Source organism: Tetrao urogallus (genome assembly GCF_951394365.1).
Source record: "Tetrao urogallus genome assembly, chromosome: 9".
Taxonomy (NCBI): Eukaryota; Metazoa; Chordata; class Aves; order Galliformes; family Phasianidae; genus Tetrao; species Tetrao urogallus.
Genome location: NC_136822.1, coordinates 11,943,766 through 11,961,593, shown reverse-complemented (window position 1 = coordinate 11,961,593; position 17,828 = coordinate 11,943,766). Strand labels below are relative to the sequence as shown.

Genomic DNA, 17,828 nt, shown 5'->3' with positions numbered 1-17,828 from the left:
ACTGTCAGATTCACTTAGTGTATTAGTGTTCAAGTTGTGTACTCATATATATAATATATATAATGTAGTCTGTCATAAATGTGCTACTGTTTGTTTCACACATTTTTAATTAGCACATTACTGTTTCTATAGCATAAGTAGGTTTCTGTCCATTTAAAGCAGAATTATTCAGTGTTGTAGTCAGAGATGTATTAGTTTTGAGTTATTTTGAGGATAAGCTTTTGTCTTTGAGAATAATGTAATGTATTTATTTAGCAAATTCCTAAACATTGGAGGAACATTATTAAATGTGTTTTCTCTGAAATTCCTAGGAAGGAGAGCACTGAGAGTGGTGCCTTGGGCTGTTGGAGCCTGTTCAGCTGCTCTCGTGGATACGAGTGTGGTTAACACATAATCATTTTCAGGCTGATTATGTGGCATAGCGAAGTAAAATTAGTATTCTTCTCTTATTAAGACTTTCTAGGTTAGAAACCACATAATTTCTTGCATTGTCTGTTACTAATCAATAATCCAAAGTGATCAGGTGATGGTTTTTGGGTGCAGTGTTAAGGAGCAAAGCTAGTTCTTCTGTTGGCCCTGCACTTTCCCACTCCCAGTTCACTTTAAGTGATTTGGTCTTTCTTGGTCTTTCTCCAAGGGGACACAGAAAAATATATACTAATGTAGAAAAAACAGATACTGAGGGGTTCCCCTCTTTCTTGGGTTATGCTGTCTCTTCCGTTCCTAGCAGCATCTCTCTTTCCCCTTCATACATACAGCTTGTGGGGCTCATATCTGCAGAAGTTCTGTTCTGCTGCTTCACCTTCAGGTGCACTGAAGAGTGTTGGTGCTGGGAAAGGAAAGGAAGGGAAGTGCGGAGTGTCTGCATGCCTACCCTGGAAGAGGCTGTATGCTGTGCGCTAGCCCTGCTCTGGGAAGGAGGAGTAGACAGAGGTGTGTCTGGGGACATGTGCAGCACATGCAGACCTGAGCCTGAGTGCCACTACTGCTGTGGAACACGAATGTCTTATGACCTACCCCATGCGTGCAGACTGGATGTATTGTTTCAGCGTGTAAGCAGCTGTCAGTGTTGCAGCCCACTTTGCTAACTGAAACATGCCAGATGCTGCTTCTTTGTCTGCAGATGTCTGCTAATTGCCCTTGTAGGGTTCCGTTGTTCCTGTTCTAGTTTGGGCTCTGATCACAGTGATGGTGCAGCATCTTGGATATGGCATGCTATTGTCTTGTAAAAAGTTGCAACAACTCTCTTGTCTCTACTGCCGATACTTTACCTGTATGCATTCCAGAAAGTGTTCCCTTCTGGGTGATTTGGTGGGTGTTTTATTACTAGCTTCTTGCTTTTCTGAGAGTGTCTGGCATCCTCCATAGTATTATAGTCCCCAAAGTTAAATTTCATGTAGCACTGTGGTCTGTATCAAAAGCCAGGGTAGTGGAATTGTGTGCAAAGAGGGGGTTCTAAAATATGTAGTTAAATTAGCCTATCTGAAGTACAAAATGGCACTAAAGAAACTCTTTGTGAGTCCTGTAATTGAATAATTAAAAGCTTTACTTAAATGGTTCAGATAATTTTCCACTTTTGTGAATTGTAAGTCAAGCAGTAAAACTGAAGTAATTTAGCATAAGTGTGTTTCAAGGCTGGGCTTCCTCTCTTCTACCGTTTCCTGTCTGCCTTGTAGTAGCCATAGTGCCTGCATCAGTTCCTGTACTCCATAAAACTGCTCACATTTAAGTGAAGACAGTCTTATCTTAGCCTGGGTTTGCTCATCACACACTGGTGGAGGAGCATGTTGTCAGGCAGCTGGGTCGAGCAGGCAGGCTGCTAAGGCAAAGTGGATACCAAATCAACAGCATCAAGGAGAAAATGGTGACTGTGCTGGCAGCTCACAAGACTGGAGCCTTAAATCACAAAGGGTTATGAACAACGGCAGTTTTATAAGATTAATAACAACAATTAGAATTGGAACTGTTTGGGAAAGTTCTTGAAGTGACAGGGAATTAGAAACCCAGAGAGACAGGGCATTAGGGACTGAGAAAAAATGAAGCATAGAAGTAGAGCTGCCATGAGTACGATGGTAGGTGTGTGGATTGGTGTACAAAGAAAACTTCTACTGCACCAGTCAGTTACTTTGCTGAGCCAAAGAACAAGTGGTTTTGTGGTCCGAGAATAACATGGGCTTTTTTTTCCCACCTTCTCTTGTTCCGGAAGCTGTAACTGTAAAGAAGGGCATTTCTAACCTGCTCATGGTTAACTTTTTGCCCCTAGTGTTGTATTTTAATATCTGACCGTTTGGTTAATGGAGTTTTACTCTGCTCACACAGGAGCAAGACAGACTTGAAGAGGAGGTTTATTTTTGTGTATGTGGGCTAAGTAACTACTGAAGCCATTTAATTTGATCTGTCCTCTAAAGGTTGCACCATTGATCTCCTGATAACTGGAGGTTTGTTGCACTGAGCATGCCCCACATCTTTTGGGAGATGTGTTTTTCTAGACCAAATTAGATTCTGGTACTCTTCTCCTCCGTTACTTAAGCACACAAAAGATTTTACTGCAGTCCTCGTAAGCACAGTTAAATGACATTAGTAATAATCTCACAAGACATCAAAGATACCTTATTCTATCATCTTTCAATAGCTGCAAATTTTTCACCAACTGTTAATTTTAGATTGAGCTGGAAAGAAAAAACAAACATCGAAATGCCACGGTTGTTTTTTATAAGGGTTACTTCCCTTAGGTGGTGTTTGGTTTCTTTAACCTTTGCTATTACTCTTTATTATAGTTATGCTATTGATGTATGTTGCCTTGTGTTCTAAAAAAACCTGAACTTTTAAAATGCTTTGTACTTATGTGTTTGGGGGATTTATTTACTTTCAGCATGCAGTAATTTCATTTTGTCATTATACTTCAGCATATTTTCAAGAGAATGTCTTGGAACAGCTGAGTTGCAGAGAACTTTGATCTGTTGTTCAGCTTGGGATTCTGATGGTGGTTGCCATCAGTTTATGTTGTTGACAGCTTGTTGACAACCAGAATGTTAGCACCTCCAGAATGATTTGAATCAACATTTTGCCCAGAATGCTATTTGGAGTCTTGTTCCCTCGTAGCTTATGTGTTAGTAGCTTTCCTGTTTGAATTAGAATGTCCCAACCCAAAATCCTACTCAGCCAAAGACGTGCTGTATATTTGTATGCTAAACCTATATAAAGGTCCTCGAAATGATTAGATGAATCACTGTTAGGATCTTCAACGTGCTTGAGGGAAAGATTTTCTTAAACTTGAGCTTAGTTTGGAAATTCCAAAGTACCTTTGATTTTTCCCATTTATCAAAAACAAAATTTAACTTTGTTCTGTGCTATCAACTTCAGTCATTGCATCCCTTTTTTTGTTCATTGCTGTATAATTCTGAGAGGCTTATGTTGTGTAACCAGCCCACAAAAACCTTCATTCTGTCCACTGATGTGAGCAAATTTTCTTTTGTACCACTAAAACCTTAGTACCCTGCACTGCCAGGTGAGTAGCTTGGTATAAACAAGTGACGTGGATGTGCCTCACTTCCCTGGGCGCTTTGACATGAGCATGTTGCTTTTTGTCTTCTTTCAGCTATAGTTATAGTTTTCAAATCATTTTGTTTGTTCAGTTTCTTCTTAAATGTATTAAACTTAAGTTTTGCTTGTTTGAAAATGTTTTGCGAGCTTTCCTTGTTTTTGATATGTTATTGGTGATTTTTAGCCCACAGAAGCTGTTCCTTCCTCTTCTCCCATTGTCCCTGTGATCCCTGTCCCACCAGTCCCTGCTGAGACCACTGTCATCCCATCCACCATACCACAGGTTTTTATTCTTTTTGTTGTTTTTGATAAATTTGTTTTGCTCTTATTTATGTGATTTATTTCATTCCTTTGTTTAAATTGATGTTTTGCTACTCTGGCTCAGGTTTTAGATGAACTGTGAAATAGTTAAATTAGTAATGCATTACTGTTTCATCCTGTTTTTTGTTTTATAGCAGATTTTAGTCCATTTAAAAATTATGTATTACATGTAGAGGAATATTGATCATTTTGTGAAATAACCAAAAATCACACCCCAAAAGAATGGGAAGAAAGTAAAGAAGTGGGTATTTTGTGTTCAGGTAGAATTATTCTAGAGTCAGTCACTCACCCTGACTGATGCATTAGTTAAATTATCAATTCATCTCATATACTCAATAAATGTCTTTCATTGATTTTTTTCTCCTATTCTCTTCTGTTCCATTTCTGTTGTTGGTATTAATATGATTGGGGCACACTAAGATATAAAAGGTGTTTTTTTGTTGCATTTTTAAACTCTATTCCTAATGATTTACTTCACAGACTGAGCTTCACTTCTTGGGTGTCATCCTTTAGGTCACCCAATGCCAACACAAAAACAAACCACAGAATGCGTATCACCACCAAAGTTGCCAGAATGTAGGAGTAATTTGTAAACATGAGTTAACAGTAAATTCTTGCATATAATTTTGAATGTGTCACTGCAGCATGGCTAGCTGTGGAGATAAGAGATAAATTATCTCTGTGGAAATAATTTGAGATAAGCAGCGGTACATTTTTGGAAATGAAAACCATTCTATTTTTATTTGGACTTTTATTGTAAATTTTAGTGCAAAAATAACCAGTGACAGGGGCACACCTTTGAAGAGAATGTGCACCTCTTGGAATGGTTGGTGACAGATACACGTTAACTCTAAAAGAGAGTTAACTGTCAAGAATAATACTGGGATATTTCTGTAGTCTGCACATTAGTAATTTTTCCTTAAAAATCCACTTTCAAGCTGCGTGGAGAACTTGCAACAAGTGGCAATCTCTATAAATTTTACTCAATCCAGTAATTTATCAGAAGGTTTTAGTCTGTTCTTAAAGTCCAGTTCCTAGTGGATAGGTGTTTACATGCATCTGTCACCAGTACTTTTCTTACCAGGCAGACCAGAAATGTGATTACTGTCAAATCTGTTTCCTTCTTTTGGAGGCATTCTGTCCACATCACATACAAGACAGACAGACCAGGGCACCCAGTGGGACTCTGCTGTCAGATCTGATGAGTAAAGATAGTTGAGTCTCCAGTAACATTTACTTTCAGGGTACTGTCAGCTAAATTGAGTTTAAAATCATCGTAATAATAAGCACTACCATATATACTTATGTGTATATATATACGTGGAGAATATAAATATATATATAGTTTTCTTTGGCACTACTTAACTGCCATTGACAGTCTGCATATCTGCTGACTGGTGCTGGCTTACAGATAGGACAGTGAGAATCGAGTGATCAATGCCTCTGTCTGCTGGGTGTGTGCGGGTGCCCACAGGAGTTAGCTGTAGAATCCTGCATCATACATAACTCTAAGCAATTAGAAAATATCATAGGAAGTTATCAACTTTGGATTTGGCAGATGCATTTTTTGTGAAACAGATACATTACTTTGTTAGTCACTTCAGCCCTTAGGCAAGCCCAAGTCTGCTTGTAAACAAACTTGTCAAATGGCTTTTAAATATTTGAACAAGCACTGGCACAGTAGGTCGGAACTGTTGGGTAATTTGGAGAAGTCTTGCATAACAGACCGAAATACCAGGTCTTCCTTCCAAAAGCATTTGCTATTTTGAGTTAGATGCTGCTCTGTGTCTTTGCAGTGTCCACCCCTGCCTTTGGAAATGGCTGGCACAAATCTTTTTGCCTTTCTGCTTGGAAATCATGGAAAATGGTTCCCTCTGACAGAGAATGTGGATAAGTGCCAAAGGAGTGCTAAGACCAGTGACTTAATGGAGGATATTTTGTATTTGCTGATTGCTTACTCTCTGAAACCTTTCACTGGCACTTCTGTTGGATTACTTTCCTATTGCAGAACTGTAAAATTAAAATAAATTCTGAAATTGAGTGCAATCTAAAAAATTTTGTTAAACCTTCAAAAATAGACCTGATTTTGTTTTTTTTTTAAATTATAAATTGAAAACTGATTGATGCTGCTCTACTACAAAATAAACATTATGTATGCTGGTCTTGTAGGTCCATTGGAGATTAGATTCCTAATTAGTCACTGAATACACAGAATAGTCAGGTTCTTTAATACAATAGATTGCTTCGATGAGCTTTGTATCATGACAGTGGTTTCTAATACTTGATTTAGGTACTGAATAAGGTCGGTCTGTGTTTATACTGAAAGAACTGCTATATGAGAAGGATATTCAGTGGCAACTGGACAGATTCATAAGTGTCATCCATTTTGTTTCCTTTTTTAAAATAAGCTCTATTAACTAGTAGAGATACCTTTTGATTTTAGTACTTAGTAAATGCTATAGGCCAAGCTTCTGACACATCAGCCTAATAGCAGACCGATAACTCCTGCCTGGTAATGATAGTTCATTTTCACATCAGTCTGAGTCACTCCTTTGTGGATGTTGGGAGTGGAACTGTATTTCTCAGAGGTATGTTGTTGTAATGGTAATGAGGCTTTTGTAACTGCCATGTTTTTGTAAGTATTTGAGTGTGTTTAATACTAGCTTTTATTACAGATAGTTAAACTGAGTCGCATGCTTAGATATGTACATACATGTATGTACGCACGGAAAGATGGAAAAAGATGAAGAATATCTTGATTTTAAAGATGAAAAATATTTATACGTATAAAAAGATCTTTATTCGGCTTTAATGGAGTTGAGATGAACTTTGTGTTGTATCACTGAGGTTGTGCATCCCGTATTGGACCTAATACTTGAACATTATTTGTGGAATATATTTCCACACCTTTGTGTATTTTTTTGTTGTTCTTACATCGGGCTCAATGCCAGCATTTCCAGTACCACTGCCTGTAGATCTTGGAAGCTCCTCTGTCAGTGGGAAGGACCTCTAGTTACATCAGAAGGAATGCAGACTCTTGTCGTTTCTCTTTTTGTGCTTGCTGTTAGGATGAGGTCCAAAAATTGTTTATATCCTACTCACTGTATCTAATATATTAAAAATAAAAATTTAAAAAAAACAAACTTGCAACTGATTGTAAGGGAGATAGTCTATGCAAAAGTAAAGAATCTGTTTCAGACTCATTTGGGTAAATTCTTCCAAACTGTTTGGATTTTCTTTCAGCTGAAAACGCGTTTTCATTGGAACGTTCTCAATAACAGAAGTGAATAAAAATGTTTCTTTATTCTACCTTTTCCCGGCCAGCAAGAATGCGATGTAATTTCCCATTTCTATGGCAGTAATCTCCAACTTTCTTACAGCCCATGAATTGATAACAAATTTCCAATGGAAGTACATGCTGCCATGAGTGAATGTCTGCTGATATGGAATTGCTTTCATGTCTGTTTTGGTGATCTTCCATAAAAGTTTCCTTTTATAAGTTTGCTTGTTGCAGCTTATAATTCTGCTTTGAAACAAACAAACCAAAAATAATGCAAAAACTTCCTGGTAGAAGAAAGATGTGATCAATGCCAGCATTTGCATTCAGGATGCTGGCTTATAAAGCAATTTCGAATATTGCATCACAAGTAACTGATATTGTGTCAAATTATGGCATGTTTATTTATTTATTTATTTTATCCTCTTGAAAAACAACATAAATAAGCTCAGAGTGTTTCTTTGGCAAGCAAGCACTTTCCTCAGGCTAGAAGCAAGTGTTTCAGAGGAGTCCATTTTAGAGACTCTTAAGCTGAGGTTACCTTTTAACAGTCCTCTGAGAAACCCAGCAAAACAAATATTGTGTAATTACTGTTCATATTTTCTCCTATGTTGTATAATATATATAATTTTTTAATTTTTCTTTTAAAGGCAAACCCACCTCCAGTTCTGGTGAATACAGATTCTTTGGACACTCCAACATATGTAAGCATACATTTCCTTTCAATTACAATTTCGTATAATGCGAGTAGCTTAGATCTTTTGTTATTGATCAATGATGCTTATTTTACCTTACAGTACGTGGATTTCTTAACTTAGCTGAAATCCTTAAAAAGCTGTTTTACAAAAAACAAACAACAATAACAACAAAAACACCCAGAAACAAAATGTGTAGACTGTAAGGGGGAGGTTCTGTATGGGTACTGCTGTGTGACAGTGCAACACAGTGCAGAATGCAATTCGTTGGATGCTGAGCCCCTGAAATCTCAGAACAGTATATTTCTTCAGCTGCACAGGAAGATGCTTTAATATTTAAGGTGCCATTTCCATTGCACTTTTCATAAAACACTACTCAATGCAGTGGCTATACTTAAGCTCATAGTTCTCTATGTATTCATAGAAATTGTTGGATCTGTGCGAAACAGTAAGTAATAAGTATAATTAGGTGGAGGCTCAAATCCGTGTTCTGCAGTATGTGGTCTGTAGTAAGAGCAACACTCAACACTGGCAGGTACAGACTTCAGAAGCGTTGGAATGCACGCATGTTTGACATGAGTGTCAATTTTTCCTTCCGTACATTTCTCCTACAGTTCCTTATGCCCTGCTTCCTTGTTTTTTTTAAACAGTGTTAATATCTGCACTAGCTTATATTTTGTTTTCTTTCTAGGTGTTAGTAATTAAAGCACAGATTTATGCTTGCTAAGTAAATTAAAAAAATATATATATATATTAAAAAAAGAAAACACCAAAACAAACAACAACCAAAACCAAACAAAATAAAGAACCTTGCTCTTGTCAGAAGCATTCAAGCATGTGTTAGTTGAAGCAGAAGACAAAAGATTAGTACAGTGACATAATTGGCTCATAAATGAGCGCTTAGTATGAATTGCTTGCTTGAATAAAAGATGATAGCAGCAGTCTGCAGTGTGTGGCTCTTTTAGTGATGTGGCACGGATGGTTTAGGAAAGAATACTGAAAGTGGGGTGTCTACACACACAGACTACATGGGGAAGATAAGTGATTAATAAAAATGCTCTCACATTTCAGAAGACCTGGGCAGAGCAGTAAGTAATAGCAACAGAAAATAGGACTAACAGAGCTTATAATTTTGAGTGTCCATTTGTTATCTAAACTACCAGTTTGCAAACCCATACCTAATTATAGTCTAACCAACTGTGTAAGTAGAGGAGGTAAAGAACCTGGACATATCTTTCTAGGTTCCCACATAGTTACATGGTACGTAACATAAAATCTTATCTGTGGGTAACTGCATTGTTCATCTGTGAAACTGTGGAACATTTACTACTAGTAGGAACAAAACCCACTTGAATCTAGAAAGTCATCAATGAACAAATATTCAAGAGCACAGCTCTTGTTTTCTGAATTATAGAGCTGCTGAGAATCATAGAACGCCTTGGGTTGGAACAGACCTGAAGAATCACCAAGTTCCAACCCCATGGTGTGTGCAGGTTGCCAACCTCTAGATCAAGCACCAGCTCAGGCTGCCCAGCACACCCACCCAGGCTGGCCTTGAGCACCTCCAGGGATGGAGCAGCCAGAACTTCTCCAGGCAGCCTTTCGTCAGAACCTCACTGTCCTCTCAGTGAAAGACATCCCCCTGTCCTCTTCTCTCAGGCAACGAGCAGGACACGGGGCAGTGGCTGCAAGTTGTACCAGAGGAGGTTTAGATTAGACATAAGGAAGAACTATTTCTCTCAGAGAGTGGTCAGGCACTGCAATGGCTGCACAGAGAGGTGGTGGAGTCGCTGTACCTGGCAGTGTTCAAGAGGCGTCTGGATGACGTGCTGCGTGATATGGTTTAGTGCTGGTGGTGGCAATGGTGATGAGGAGACGGTTGGACTGGATGATCTTGTAGGTCGTTTCCAACCTTGTGATTCTATGATTCTGTGATTCTAATTGAAATCTTCCCTCCTTTAGGTTAAAATCGTTTCCCCTTGTCCTATCACTGTCTGCTGGAGTACCAATCGGTCCTCAAAGAAAATTGCTAGTCTTCCAATGTGGCATAATTACGGCATTTGCATAGTATACGGTGATGTTTTCTTTCATATAGAGAAAGACCCTGCAAATATTGCTTGCCTCAGCAATACGAGATCGTTTCAAAACTTCCAAAAAGTAGAATAGGACTGTGATTTTTATCACTTCACATACCCTAGCTCTTCCTGTGCTAATGCTTAATTCACTAGATAAAATCGATTTGACAAGCATATTGACTGGGGAGCTAAAGTAAAAGATAAAAAATGATGGAGATTCTTCTTTACTCCCATTATCTGGAATATATTTCAAATTTGAGTTGGAGTTTTGCTTAGATCCATTAGGCTTGCTTTTTGTTGACGAACAGGGAAACGAGTAATCATCCTTGTTTATTTAAAAAAAATGAAAAGATGTCAGGTGCTGATCAGTCATCGTGAACCGTTTCCCAGGTGCTGTAATACTAGACAACTGATTCAGTTAGCACATGGCATTTTTGTAGATAATAGTTCAAGGACTAAGCTAACATAAAAACATCTTGATCACAGTGGCTTCTTTGGTGTTGTTGTAGTAATGGATCTGGTTTCATGTATTCCGAAGGTCAAGACCTTTTCCTTTTTAATGGAGAAATATCATGTGTTAAAAACAGAGTATCTTTTCCATTGAACAAACTATTAGACATATCATTTTTGAGGTACTGTGCAAAGAGGAAGATAATGATCTGTTAGGTCTGCAATGGATATGGGTTGTATTGCAGTAAAGGGAGATGTAATTAGAGGTTAAGAAAAACGGTAGTGAGGCGTAAATGAGCCTGATACTAGGCAGCCTGTGAAATGATGGAGTCTTCAGCTCTGGCTGCTGAAATAAATATGGAATAAATTAAATTAAATATGTTTTACAAACATGAGAAACGCTGTAGATGTGATCTTAATTTTGTTCAGGGTGAAGTGGGAGAAGCAGAGTAAGAATGGAGAAGATTCTTTGTAAAACAATTATAGAAATGTTATTTCTTATCTTGCTTAGTATTGCTTCCTAAAGTGCTAAGCCATTAAAAATGGTTAAGAATTTTGGCATTTAATTGTGGGTTTTTTGAAATTGAGATACTAGTCACTTGTTCTTCATGTCCTACTTCTGTAGGCAGCAAAGTATGGGGATATCCTTTCTGAATTGTAGGTAACAGGGCTTCTCTTTTCTTCATGGCTTACTATGGCTTACTCCTAGGAGTTTTTCTCATCAAGAGTTTAAAATATTATTTTAGACTCTTCTGTTTTCAGTCCTGTTGTGATTTGTTGGACTATAGTATATATATGTAACATGATAAATATTGGCATAAATGATTGTTGAATGTTACTTTAGAAGGACTTTATTCATTTCCAGTGAGAAATACAGTAAAGCATCAGTATTTGATTTTTCTCTGGTTTGTGAGCAACAATAGTTTGAAAATACTGCTTTCTTTTCTCATACAATTTTTCCTTCACACTACAATTCCCTTTTTTTTCTCACTTCTAACTTGCTATATGGCCTGAGGAACAGCAAGAGCATTTTATTCGGCAAGTCAGAAATAGGTTTCTGCTTTGCAGGTTCCATGGAAAACAGTCTGCTCATGGAACTTTACATTTAAACTAATACAGGAAGTGTCTCGATGATGCATGAACAGAGCGGTGTGAAAAATCACACTCCTGAGCTCACTGATCAGTGCCAACCAGCTGAGATTTGGTTTGGAATGAGCTGCCAGCATAGCAAATTGTATTGTAGAATGTATAAAATTCTCTAAGTCTTGGTTTTGTTTCTTTATAGGTCAATGGCACAGATGCAGATTATGAGTATGAAGAAATTACTCTTGAAAGGGTAATATACTAAATGTCTTCCTGTACTTTGTTGTCATGTTTATAACACATAGATATGAAAAATCAACATATTAAAAGAACTCTCAATTTGTGATATTAAAATATTTTTATCAGGTAAATTATATAAATTTAGTTTTATATTGAAGCAGATATAGTATTTTTTCTCAAAAAAAAAAAAAAGAAATATGTAATTTTTCCCCTTCTACCTTTAGGGAAATTCAGGACTTGGCTTTAGCATTGCAGGTGGCACAGACAACCCACATATTGGGGATGATTCAGGTATTTTCATTACAAAAATTATAGCCGGAGGTGCAGCTGCACAGGATGGAAGATTACGGTACGATGACTTTCTGTATCGGGTTGCTAAATGTTTATTATTTGTCAAACAGTTGATAGAACATTTTCTCTTTGCTTCAATTATCATATTACATTGCATTTCAAACAAGTTGAGCTTAGCAATTGCTCTCTTGTATGCTTGGTTTCATTCTGTGTCTTATTTTTCCAGAGATACTGCATACCATCAATACATACCATATTTTTTGTTTAAATTGATAGAGTACTTCTACAGTACCCCTCATTTTCTTATCTACATAAGGGGTGATACTGCTACTTAACTACCAGTAGGGAAATGTTGATTCATCATTAGGTAGTAGAAAATGATATTTGCAACTTGATTTGAAGTTACATATTAATAACAAAATGCATTTATGAATTATTTGAAATTATGTATAAATCTAGAGCAGTCTCTCAGTAAACTTGTATAACCACCTAGAGGAAAAATAAAATAAGAAAAGCTGGTTGTAAGCCTAGCTTTTTTGTGTCTTGTTCTCTTCAGAACTTGCTCCTACCTTGTTTTGTGCAAATGCCTGATGACCAAAGTGTTTTAGTCTTATTAAGCTTATTTCAAGACTTTGTTTTAGCCTGTTTGGCACTGTCAGAAGATACATCTGGCAGAACTTAGGGACAAGTGGGTCAGACATTCTACTTACTGTAATGAGAGCTCAGTGTTACTACAGCAACACATTAAAAGGAAAGAAAAGCCAGCACTTAAATAGCTTGTGGAAAGCAGGAAAGGAGCTTGACTTGTTCACATCATGGTTTAAAACTAGTGAATTCTCATTGTGTAATGCCTAGCGTCTGACTTTAAGTTCTTTTTTTTATAGCTCTAAATGAAAGGTGGTTTGTACAAAGTCATCTACAAAATTCTCTCATGTTTCATCTAAAGAATACCCTCTGAAACTGTGGACAAAATATTCCATTTATGTATTTTCCCGTTTTATACGTCCTTTGTTTTATTTTTTAAGCGTTAATGTTTAATTTTATAGCGTTGTTTTGAATTACTTTAATTTTGAAGCAGAATCTATGTATCTGACATGTTATCATGTGTTAGTGTATTTTCAGTAGAATGTTGGACTCTTAGTGAGTCTGCTCTGCTATAACACAACAGCTGAACATGAATATTGCTGTCTCTAGGGTTAATGATTGTATTCTACGAGTAAATGAGGTTGATGTTCGTGATGTGACACACAGCAAAGCAGTTGAAGCATTAAAGGAAGCGGGATCAATTGTGCGATTGTATGTCAAAAGAAGAAAACCAGTGACAGAAAAAGTAGTGGAAATAAAACTTGTAAAAGGCCCTAAAGGTATGTTGGAAGTATAAAACTCCTCAGGAGATGGATAGAGTTGATGATAGATTTCTGCATTTAGTACTTAGAACTTTAGAACACATAACCTTGCATGTGAAATTCTAGGAGATGCAAAATAATGCAAATTAAGGCAGGCATATCACAAATTTTCATCCATGTTTGTTCTGGAGCTGTTCTTGTAGAATGTATTTTTCACTGAACTTCTAAAAATGTGTGTTGTTCAATTGCTTTGCTGATAGTATTTAGTAAACTTCAAGTACATTATAAACAGGAGTAAAGTATTTAATGTAAATTTCTTAGATCTTTGATTAAAAAAAGGTTTGGTGTATTCTTTTGTTTCTATATGTGGATGTGTTGGAAAACAGTTTTTGAAGCATCAGTTATGATGTTATAGCTTTGCTTTGTGTGTCTTTCACAATGCATGAAGATAATCAGATTTTCAGAACTTCTGTGAATATTATAGCTTTTTCCAAAATCATAGTGTTTACTTTGAAAGGCATCCAGTATTTCTTCAGCTGCAGGCTAGTATTTTTATGTGTATTTACTCATGTATGATACAGGTAGCATTACTATTCATACAGTCATTTGAATCTAGGGGATGCTATAAGGTTTCTTGAGTAATGACTTTATCTTCAAGCAGGTCTTGGTTTCAGTATTGCTGGCGGTGTAGGAAATCAGCATATACCTGGAGACAACAGCATCTATGTAACCAAAATAATTGAAGGAGGGGCAGCCCACAAAGATGGAAAACTTCAAATTGGCGACAAACTTTTAGCTGTAAGTAAAAGCAGCAGGTTTTTTTGTGAGTATTTACTTTTAGACTCAGTAAGGTCACTGCTCAGTTTTGATTAAGCTATGTGTTAGTGGAGAACTGTGCAAAAATAAATATTAAAAAGAAAATTTTAAATCTGCATTATGGGAAGTGCATATCTGTGTACCAGTGATAAAACAAGAATTTAAGAGTTTGCTTTTGTACAAGTAAGTTGACAGTCTAATAAAAAGAGAAGTTGTAGAGAAGTTTCAGCAAATGTCTGAGGTAGCATAACACAACTTGCAGTAAGAGCTCAGCTTTGCACAGAATCTTTTACGTAGTTGGGCCAATTGTGTCTTTGGTACATGAATCATAATAAACACTCCCAGTGCTACACTGCTTTAAGACACTTCAGTGAGTGTCATATGAAAACCTGCATTTTTTTTTTATTGAGAATTTGTTTCTTTTTTATATTTAGGTGAATAGTGTTTGCTTAGAAGAAGTTACTCATGAAGAAGCGGTGACTGCCTTAAAAAACACTTCTGACTTTGTTTATCTGAAAGTTGCAAAACCTACCAGCATGTTCATGAATGATAGTTATGCCCCTCCTGACATCACAAACTGTAAGTTCAGCTTTTCTTTGTGGCATATTTTTCTCTTTAAGGCTTTAATATACTTCATTTTGGTTCTTTAAGTTTAAAGCTTTTTAAAATTAAGCCCTCAGCGTTACGTAAATTTGGTCAAAGATGGTTGAAGCAACAACTATGGCAGCAACTGCAGAAGAAACTCACCTCAAAGATGCTGCTGTTTGCTGATGCAAATTCCAGTACTACTGTTAAACACTTAAAATATCAGAAGGATTTACTCTTCAATAGCTTATAATAGCTCATATAAATTTTATTGAATATTGTGAATACTTTTTACTGCTATATTGGAAAAGAAGATTTTTTCTGTTAATCCAGACTGACCTTTTGTTCAATTGCTATTTCATTCACTCTAGACTTTTTTTTCCCCTATAACCAAGCATTCTAAAGTAGGACTGAGGAAACCTTTTCTTACTCATGAGCAGAAAGAATTTTCAAATATGTTATTTGCCATCTATTTATTTAATTTGGTATTTATCCAATAATAAAATGAAAAATATGGGGACTCTTCTTGAGAACCACTTGTACTCATTTCTTCCCATAAGTTGGTTGTGGGGGAAAAAGCAGCATGTTTTTTTTTTACTAATTTTAGAGGTTTTATTTATTTATTTCACTGTTAGGTACAGATAATAGATATCAAATACTTAGCACTAATATATTCAGGTAGTACCTCATATGGAAAAAGGAACACTTGGAATAAAGCAGTGATGTAGTCTAAACCAGTACGTAATGAACAATAACAAAAATACAATAAACAAAGGCTAGAAGTACCTTGTAAGCCTTAGATCACCTTGTTGGTGATAGCTACAGTAGATTTAAACTATTCGTAAGCCTACTGAATTGCAGTGTGGAGATAATTAAGTTTTGTGTCTTCACTGTCGTATTAAAATGATGTTCTTGAAGGTTCCATTAACTGATACTAAACTAATTTTCAACCTTCATTTATTCATCCTCTGTTTTATGCTATTGTCAGTGATTCAGGAGCAGCCATTTTCCCTTATGGCATCTAGTTTATCCCGTAATTCAGCCTTTCCCACTGTTTCTGTGGGAAAGAAAAAAAGAGCCCCTACCTTCACATCAACGAAAAACTAACTTGGTGTAAGGTTCACTGACTGGAAATTCGTAGTCTCCTTGGGGTGATAATTCTGTTTTTATATTCCTACTGTCTGTATCAATAAGTACTTCTAAAGAAGTATTAATTCTAGCAGCATGCATAAGGGCATGCTGCAGGCTTTCTTCTTATGCAGAGAATAAATTTCTCCCAACTGGTAGATGAGCTGGTGACTCAGTTCATTGAAGTTAATTGCATCATAGCATAAAGTCATGAATCCCTACTGCCCAAATATATGCCTGTGCTGCTCACTGCTCAGATCCATCTTTGGTTTTACTTATGTAGTGGCTTTTTTGGTTTTTTTTTTTTTTTTTTTTTTTTGTTTGTTTGTTTTGTTTTTAAATAAATTATCAGAGACATAGGGTAACACAATGCTCTGTACCTGCTGATATGGTACCTGTACTGTCTGCACAACATGAACTCATAGAAATAGATTTTGGGATCACGATCATTGATGCCATCCATCTGGCTAGTAGCATTGGCAGCTAAACTGATTTGTGCGTTCCATAGTCATAACTAATGGCCTTCTGAAATAAGTCATATCAGTAGGGAATGTAAATTACCTCAGTAATCTGAATATAAATGTTGATTGTTAAGTGGATCCTGGAAGGAATGTTGAGTAACTTATTTGTATCATTGAGTATGAGTTCAGAATATTACTGAATAGATCTAGAATTTGCTATTCAGAACCACCAAATGTAGCTGCAGTGTGCATGTTGTAAAATATCACAGAGACAGCAAAGTGTCTACTCCTTTCTGGAGTTCATAAATTATTTATTTCATGTACAAGCCTCCTTTGAAGACATTATTAATGATGCACTTTTGACTTCTAGTAAATGTTAAATTATTTGTCTTGTGCCTGTGCACACATGTGCTTGTGTGCATTGGTGCAATATTTCCTCTGTGCACAGAGAAAAAAAGTAATGAAAGAGGGAGTAATCAGCTTCCTCACTGGAAACATAGATGCTTTGTGATTGCTTAAATAGCGTAAAGACGGGAAGAGGAGAATATGTAAGGACAGTAAATTGCAGCATAGTTTTAATTTTATTTCCATTTTGGAGATCGTACTTGTGATGAGTGTGAGCAGTTTGCAGATATTCCATTTTCCTGTTAAATAGAATTGTGTAATATGCAGTGGGGGTGGATCTGCATCTGGGCACAGAATTTCTCCTTAAGCGTCTATAACTTTTTCTGTCAAAACAAGTTGATTTTATGTATTTAGTTTTCTTTTTTGTTCAAAACACAATTTTGTTACCACTTACTGCACTAATAGTGTTTACATTGAACTTTTGACCTAATTTGGGATTCAAAAAGTGATGGCTTACTTTTATTTCTATCGTGTTGCTTGTGATTGTTTTTCAGGTATGATATCCAGCTAAAAGAGTTTGTGAAAAGGCACAGGCTCTGTTCAATTTCCTCTGGAATTCCATAGAGAGCCTTTTGTGCCAGGTTAGATTAGCTTCCATAGCACAGCACTAAGGATGCTAGCTTTTAAAAAGGTATACTGGAATAACACACTTAATTACTTGTAAAAGCACTAGCTGATAAATTACCTAGGCATTTAATAGTGCATTTTAATGCTTGCTGAAACTCAGTCTAGAAAATTGAAAACTCTACTGCTGTGACAAAGAAAAGAATACAAAGCAATCTGATATCAGATTCTATGCAGGCACTAAGGTAGTATATGATTCCCTACCTGAGAACCTCACTTACCAGGGCATTGGTCAGGGTGATAGAATGTCTGTACGTGGAATTTACTATGCAGAATCAACCCAGCGTGGATTGAGTGGCTTGAAAGCTAGCTATTTACCAAATCTCTCCTACAAAAATTATGTGAAGAAGCTTGCATATAACCCAGGTCTTACTGGGAAAAATTTCTCAAAATTATAGTATATTTTCCATCTGCTGTAAGGATTAAGCTGCTAAATTTTTCTAGTGTGGGTATTGTGGCTCAGGCAAAACTTAGGCATGTCATGCGGA

The 17,828-nt window shown here is 36.6% G+C and overlaps 1 protein-coding gene across 17 annotated transcripts in view; it reads left to right on the top strand.

The window, feature by feature from the left end:
• Positions 1–17,828, top strand: part of DLG1 (discs large MAGUK scaffold protein 1) — a gene marked incomplete at both ends in the record, with an annotated part of 129,503 nt that overhangs the window by 74,628 nt on the left and 37,047 nt on the right. For 6 of the 17 annotated variants that reach the window (XM_079539468.1, XM_079539482.1, XM_079539481.1 and 3 more), the window contains 6 exons: positions 7,792–7,845; positions 11,647–11,697; positions 11,909–12,033; positions 13,170–13,339; positions 13,983–14,119; positions 14,572–14,716. In XM_079539468.1, the coding sequence (XP_079395594.1) occupies positions 7,792–7,845; positions 11,647–11,697; positions 11,909–12,033; positions 13,170–13,339; positions 13,983–14,119; positions 14,572–14,716 (682 nt within the window). Of the gene's footprint in view, positions 1–3,727; positions 3,827–7,791; positions 7,846–11,646; positions 11,698–11,908; positions 12,034–13,169; positions 13,340–13,979; positions 14,120–14,571; positions 14,717–17,828 lie in introns of all 17 variants that reach the window. The other 11 variants (XM_079539479.1, XM_079539478.1, XM_079539477.1 and 8 more) reach the window with 3 other exon arrangements.